The sequence below is a fragment of the Terrapene carolina genome, unplaced genomic scaffold, assembly GCF_002925995.2.
Source record: "Terrapene carolina triunguis isolate 2854851 unplaced genomic scaffold, T_m_triunguis-2.0 Scaffold51374, whole genome shotgun sequence".
Lineage (NCBI taxonomy): Eukaryota > Metazoa > Chordata > Testudines > Emydidae > Terrapene > Terrapene triunguis.
Window position 1 is genome coordinate 1 of NW_020715725.1, and position 7,577 is coordinate 7,577.

At 54.5% G+C, this 7,577-nt stretch overlaps 1 protein-coding gene across 3 annotated transcripts; it reads left to right on the forward strand.

Annotated features, from left to right (window-relative positions):
• The first annotated feature begins 1,328 nt into the window (after positions 1-1,328).
• On the forward strand, positions 1,329-6,709 carry LOC113405868 (membrane-spanning 4-domains subfamily A member 4D-like). Of its 3 annotated transcripts, none has more exons than XM_026647156.1 (7): positions 1,329-1,613; positions 2,417-2,575; positions 4,028-4,147; positions 4,962-5,018; positions 5,420-5,554; positions 5,866-5,985; positions 6,460-6,709. In XM_026647156.1, exons 2-7 carry the CDS (start codon positions 2,429-2,431, stop codon positions 6,574-6,576), a joined length of 696 nt encoding a protein of 231 aa, XP_026502941.1. In that variant the 5' UTR covers positions 1,329-1,613; positions 2,417-2,428; the 3' UTR covers positions 6,577-6,709. The 3 variants fall into 3 exon arrangements, with proteins under 3 accessions (XP_026502941.1, XP_026502940.1, XP_029770308.1); XM_026647155.1 differs by having other exon boundaries at positions 2,420-2,575; XM_029914448.1 differs by having other exon boundaries at positions 1,329-1,526; positions 2,420-2,575.
• The last annotated feature ends 868 nt before the right edge of the window (positions 6,710-7,577 follow it).

Below are 7,577 nucleotides of genomic sequence, written 5' to 3' on the forward strand. Positions count from 1 at the left end.
GGGTATTCTCGCACACAGCCCTGCCCAAAACAATACTCAGCCCAAAAACTCTGTGTGTGTGTGTGTGTGTGTGTGTGTGTGATACGCACTTTTTGTCTTTACTGGGGATTATGTTTACAGCTATGTTAATGGGAGGGTGAGTTCACACCTGTCAACCTGACCAGGGGTTTAATCCAAATTATAGAGGTTTAACCCAGCTCATACCACACACACACACATACACACTCAGAGACTCACAACAACAATGGACACAAACACACAGTCACATTTCCAGCACTGGAATGGGTTACCTAGGGAGGTGGTGGAATCTCCTTCCTTAGAGGTTTTTAAGGTCAGGCTTGACAAAGCCCTGGCTGGGATGTTTTAGTTGGGGATTGGTCCTGCTTTGAGCAGGGGGTTGGACTAGATGACCTCCTGAGGTCCCTTCCAATCCTGATATTCTATGATTCTATGATTCCCGCCACACTCATATGTACACGCACGTTCACACAAATACACTCAGAGAGAGACAGACATACACAACAGAAACACACATTCACACTGTCTCTCTCACACACAACCTCTCTCACACACACCCACTGAAGCACACTTACAGACACATCAAGCTGGCAACCACAGAGATGCAACATGGACACATGGACAGTCCCACACACAGTCAGACACACAGATAATCACGTGCACATATGGACAGTCCCACCCACAGACAGACACACACAACCACACACATCTTAGTCCATTGTGGAAGCTCAATGGCTCAGAATCTGGGCTCCTTACCGGGGCTCTGGCTCTGGGTATAACCACAGTGTTTTGGGGGATACCTCCCCACACATCCTGTATCACCCCTGGCCTGTGCATCTCTCCTGACTCCCAGGTCCTCTCCCCTTTCTAGACCAGCTCCCCTTCCTGTCATAGCCATCTCCGCTGGGGCCCCCTACTGAGCCCCCTGCAGCACGGCCTACTGGGGGTCTATCTCTTGCCCACTCCGGCTCCAGGTGGGGCTGCTAGTCAGGGCATCTCTCTGGCTCTGTTTTAGCTCCTCTCCGCTCAGTTCTTGAGACCCCTCCGCGGGGACTTTGCTCTTTACTAGGCAAGAAAAATGGCACAACACTCCATGCTCAGCCAGAACCAAGCTCAGCCCTGCCTCTCACACCCTCTCTATACCCAGCCCAGCAGGTTCTTCACCACCATGGAGGTTTCCAATGGAACCCAACCTGGGCCATGGGGGAAGTTGGGAGACATACTGGACTCCACAGCATCCCCTGCTGCTCACTGAAGTGATGCCGATGTGGAGGGGTAGAGCTAGGGTGATGATAACATGACCTGGACGGAAGTGGAGTGGGTGGGAAATCATCCACCTGAGTTATAAATGGATCATCATCCCATTTCTGATCATCACCTGGCAGAAAAAGAAGACCTTGAATTTTCCCCACACTTTGATTAGATTGAGACTCTTCCCAGACTGCGCCTCACTGAATCCTCCTTCACTGAGAAGCTGTACGGCTCTGGAATTCTGCTGTGATGCTGGTGTGAGCGGTGGGAAACCGGTGTGAGCGGTGGGATACTGGTGTTAGCCAGGGGATATTGGTGTTAGCAGTGTGATATTGGTAATCAAGGTGAGATATTGGTGTGAGAGGTGGGAAAATGGTGTGAATGGTGGGAAACTGGCATCAGTCATGGGATATTGGTGTTAGCAGTGGGATATTGGTATTTGAGGGGAGATACTGCTGTGAGAGGTGGGAAATTATTGTGAAATGTGGGATACCGCGGTCAGTCATGGGATATTGGTGTCAGTGGTGGGATACCGAGGTTAGCTGTGGGATACTGGTTTGAGAGCTGTGAAACAGATCTGATATGTGGGACACTGGGGTCAGTGGTGTGAAAGGAGGGACACTGGTGTTAATACAGGTGCCAGTGGTAGGATACTGGTGTTAATACAGGTGTCAGTGGTGGGATACTGGTGGCAGAGAAGTGGGATACTGGTATGAATGGTGAGAAACTGGTGTTAGCAGTGGGATCTTGGTGTCAGTGGTGGGATACTGGGGTGAGCAGTGGGAAACTGCTTTTAGAAATGGGATATCAGTGTCAGCCAGTTGAACAACTATCCCATCGCTTCACTGCCACGTAGGGGGAAGGGGCAGGTTCATGGGGCACAGACCGTGGAAGCCATGTTTGGCTCAGTAGCGCCCCCTGCTGCAGGTGAAAGTGATGGCGATATTAAAGGGGTGAATTAAGGTGATATTAACATGGGGGTGATTGGGCACCACAAGGAAAACCCTGACCTGTATCTCCCCCAGATAGGGCAAGAGGTGATGGAGATGAGCTGGGGGTGGGGGTTATCTGTTATCCTGGGGGAGGGGGGTGTCTTTTACCTCCCCAATGCCCTGCCGGCACAAAGAAAGCCCAGCTGTTATCTCAGCAGGATTCTGCTATGGCCACCACCGTGACAGCCGGCTCAGCCGGCCCCATCACCATCATCAACAGGTTCATCACCCAGCCCCACACGACCAGTGCTGCCATCCCGGCCAAACCGCAGCCCCTGGAGAAGTTCCACAAGGGGGAGCCGCTGGCCCTCGGGGTGAGTATCCTGCGGACTAAAAGGGATAACTGCTTTTGGGAGGCTTCCCCACCCACCTGGGACAATCAGCCAATGAGAGCTTGTTCTGATGATGTCATGGTTTGAAGGTGGTGTCCCATTGGCCAGATACTGGGGGATGGAATTCCAGAGGACGATTCCCTCCAGTGTTTAGGATACACTGGGTGGGTGTTTATGTGACCCAGCCCTGACTTCTTGCTGCCCCCATGTTTGCCCGGACATGAGCGTCGTGCCAGGGAGGAGCCTGGCCCAGTTACCCCAGAAACGCCAGCATGGTTCTTGCAGAGAAGGCAGCCGGCTGGGGTCAGCGTAATCCCCTGACAGCGGGCACCTATTCCTCCTGTACCTGCCAGACCATGGGTCGCTGTCCCTGATCTCAGGCAATGCTGGTGCGTCCCCCTGACCGTTGCTTTCCAAGCCCAGATCCCCCATGCCAAGCACCTGCATTCAGCCTGTCTATATTTCAGCCTGTCTGACTTCCCTGGTGGGAGCCATGGGCTGGTTCACAGGGACTGTGGCTTCTGCTGGGATTATAATTCCCAAAATTTTGTGATGATAAACCCCATAGAAACATTACATTTGCCTCCCTCATGTCCCGGATCAGACCCACGGGCCCATCTAGCCCAGTATCCTTCCCAACTCTCCCTGCTGTGTCAGATCTGACCCATGGGCCTACTTACCCCTTCCCTACCATAAACTCTTAGTGTGGCCCTTGGGCAACTCCCTCAATCTTGCTCCATGCCTCAGTTTCCCTACCTGTACAATAGCGATAACAGCACATTTCTGCCTCCCAGGGGAGTTGGGATGGGGAGGATCAATGCATTAAAGACTGAGACTATGAGAGACTATGGCCATGGTAGGGCGGTCCCTAGGGGGGTGCGGGGCCCGGGACATCGGTTCCAAATTTCTAATCTGCCGGGGGCTGCTGCCCCCTGGCCCCACCCAGGCCCTGCTCCCACTCCACCCCTTCCCCCCAAGGCCCTAACCCTCCTCTGCTCCTTCCCAGCCCAGTTCTGCCCCCTCCCACAAGCACGCTGCACCCTCCCTCCTCTCCCCTCACTCACAGCACCTCCTGATGCCGCAAAAAACATCTGATACATGGTAGGCGATAGGCGCAGATTGGCAGGGCCCACCGGTGGGCAGGAGGCGCTAGGGGAAGGGAGAGGTTCTCGTAGGGGGGGCTCCTCCTCGCCCCCCCCACCAGCTTGCCGCTCGCCTCCCCATTCGCCTCCTCACCCCACTTGCCCACCCGCCTCCCGCCTCACCTCCCCGCCTGTGCGGGGCCCCGATTTGCCGTACCCAAGGGACGGCTCTGGATGATGGGCACCAGATAAATACCCAAGACAGAGGGACCTGTTAAGAGCACCAAGGGGAAAGCGACCCCTAGCGAGCTCGGGGTGCAGTGATGAAATTCTTGGCTTTGCTTCCTGGTAGATCACCCAGATCCTAGTTGGAGCCGTGCAGTTTGCTGTCGGGGTGGTGATGGCTATGGTCAACTCCTATTTGTGGATAATGGCATTGAGTGTGCACGTCCCGATATGGAGTGGGTTGCTGGTAAGTCTCCACCCCACCCTGCCCTCTGCCATCGGGTCACATGTAGGAGCAGGGAAGGATTGGAGCATGCTCAGTGCAGACAGATCCTTTGGAGAATCTAGCTGCCAAATTCTAACACATCTCCACGGAGCATGTGCAAATGGAAATTTTTCAAATGCTTATAATTTGGCCAAATTTGAGTGGACTTTTTATGGAACAGCAAAAGGCACATCCTTGTCCCTAGGGTGACCTCCCCCGCCACATTTCCAGGCCCTGCTCCAAAGCATGCAGGCACTAGAGCTTCTCAATGAAATAGTTGTAAGAATTATTTTTACCATGGGCAAAACAACATACTTTCCCCAGCCTCATTCTCAGCAATGGCTGAACAATTTGGACTGAAATTTATCCCCAAAATTGAGCCTGCAGCAGGCTGAGAATGGGAAATTTCAGCCCTAATAGTTAATGCTTGGCAAAGTTATCAGCACCTGAAAGTAGGATCTTATAATGGGATGTGTTGGGCAACCTTACCTCTAGGTGGCGCTAGCAGCAGACCCTACAATAGACTACGTGGGGCTCTAATCCCACCAGGCAGTTTGCCAGGGCGCCGGAGAGAACTATACAGACCTGCAGGGTCAGGCTGTGGGTGGATCAGCACAGACGTTGGTTCCCATGTGGCCACCGACCTTTACCCTGTCTCCTGCTGGACTACCTCTCCCAAGCTCACCCTTGTCTAGTATTTCCCAGCATGCATAGCACCTATCCACCCCGCTGTGCTCCGTGAGCACTAGACACAGGCACAGCCCTGCTTCTAACTCTTTCTCTCTTCCCCTCACAGTACATCATCTCGGGGGCCCTCTCAGTGGCGGCTGCAAAGAATCCCAAGATACAACTGGTACGAATTGATGCCTCAGTTTCCTTCCTTCCTTCCTATCTATCTATCCCTGTACACCCCCTCTATCTATCTATCCCACCCACCCCCACACACACCCCCTCTATCTATCTATCTATCTTATACCCACAATCACTCGTTCTTTCCAAAGTGGTTGAATTATTTGAACTGTACCTCAATCCAGCTTCGCGATTGAGCCCCTAAATGTTCTGTCTGAGCGAGGGTTTGGCCATTAGGCTGTACTGCTACAGCAATGGGAGTGAACATCATGATCACAATAATGGGATGTCATCGTGTGGGCTCTCCCCACAGCCAGGGTGGGGCTGGGCTCTGTGCCTTGTTGCCCGCGTGTGTCCAGCTGGGCTCTCAGCGCACGCCTCTCTCCACCCCCGTCTCCCATCCAGGTGAAAGGCAGCCTGGGAATGAACATCATCAGCTCGGTGCTGGCCGGATGTGCCATGATCCTGTACCTGATCAGCTTGATGGAATCCAGGCATCAGAACAGGTGTAACTGGTACCCGGAGGAATGCATGGCTTTTGTGAGTACTTGGTACCGCAGCACGAGGGCAGGGCTGTCAGCGCATCCACCCCTGCTCCCACAGGGACCCACCTGCCTCCCATGGCCACCCCAGGGACTGCCTTACCCAGCTGGCAGGGGCCTTTCCCTTCCAAGGGTGCTGGCTCTGATCCAGCCCCAGGGCAGGGGGTGGGGAATGGGACATGAGGCCTTTCCTCTCATGGGGGTAGTTGCTCTGACCCCGCCCCAGGGTGGGGGCATGGCTGGCAAGGTTGAGGGAATGGGACATGGGGACTTTGCCCTGTAGGGAATTCAACAGCTTCCTGTTGGCAGAAGGTAACCATGGCCTGCATCATGGTTCTGTTCCTGTTCACCTTCTTGGAATTCGTTGTCTCCATCTCCACTGCGGCCTTTGGGTGCAAAGCCGTATGCCGGAACAGCTACAGCGAAGTGGTAATGATGCGTCACCATGGGGCCTGTATTAATTTCAGGGACGGTGGAGGGGTCTAGTGGCTTACAGGAGGAGTGGTGGGAGCCAGGACACCAGGGTTCAATTTCCATCTTGGGATGGGAGTGGGAATCATAGAAGAGAATATCAGGGTTGGAAGGGACCTCAGGAGGTCATCTAGTCCAACCCCCTACTCAAAGCAGGACAATCCCCAGACAGTTTTTTGTTTTTTTTTACCCCAGTTCCCTAAATGGTCCCCTCAAGGATTGAACTCACAACCCTGGGTTTAGCAGGCCAATGCTCAAACCACTGAGCGATCCTTCCCCCCCATCTAGTGGGCTAAAGTAAGTGTGTGTGGATGGGGAGAGAGATTGGGAGCTAGGACTCCAGGGTTCTATACTGGGAGCACATCACTGGGGTGTTGCTGGGCTGAGAGGCACGCTTGAGTCCTGTCCTGATAGGTTTACCTTTTCCTGCAGTCTGTGGTCATTTACCAGAACATGGTGCCTCCAGGTGATCCAACTACTGCCACCAACACCCACACTGACGCTGTTGCCTGCACTCCTCCCCCTTACACGGACATCGCCACCCCATGAGCTGCTCCCTAGGGCAGCCACTGCCTGGATCACCACCTCCCTACATACCGTGGAGACCAAAGCAGCAGAATGGGAACTGGTCATAGCTCCTCGCTCCCGACACTGAGCCTGCTGAACCCCATGCACTGACCACACTGCCCATAGCGAGAGAGATGTCTGACTCACAGCATCACACAATTGATCTGCCGGTCTCCTGGCGCTTTCCGTTCCACCCCTGTGGGTGGGATTTCAGCCCCAGGTCCCACACTCTATAACATGTCCAGGCTGTCTCCAATAAAACCGTTTTCTCTAATCATCCAGCCCTGATTTCCTTCGCTCCTGCGTTCAGTGGGATCCCCTGATCCTAAGCCCCAGCCCCAGGTTGTTGGGGGGATTATCTGGACTGTCCCTGATGCCCCCCACTAACAGGGCCAGTGTGCCCTGGGGCCCAGGATGAGGTGCCTGGAGCGTGATGGGGAGCACGGCAGGAGGTTGGGTGGCAGGGGTGACTGTGAGAGCAGCTTTGATGGGGGCTGTCGGAGAGAGACAGAACATGCAACAGAAAGAGAAAGAAATGACCAGCGCTGGGGATAGAACCCTGGAATCCTGGCTCCCAGCCTCCAACCCGCTATGGTTCTTCCCCATTCCCCTCCCAGCTCCCCCTACCCTTTAGTGACCTGGGACCTCCCGCACAAGAGAACTCGGCAGGATGATTCCCAGAGCACCTACTGATTGCGGGAACCCAGTCCCCGAGCCCACCCTCCCCCCAGCTCGCTTGGCCTCATCCGGCTCTGGGGCAGGAGACAGCTGAGCTGGGAGCCCAGCCAGGAGCCACAGGGCCCATTCTCTGAAGCCTCGGAACTTTTCACCCCAATGACCATCACTGATCTTTGACCGTATCCCCAGGCCTGGCGCCTCTGGGCCTGCGTCTGTGCTCCAAAATCTGGGAGCCTGCCCTGCCTTCATTTAGCATCAAGCTTTTAGGTTTGGTCTCATTCTCCACAAGGGACTCAATGCTTTGG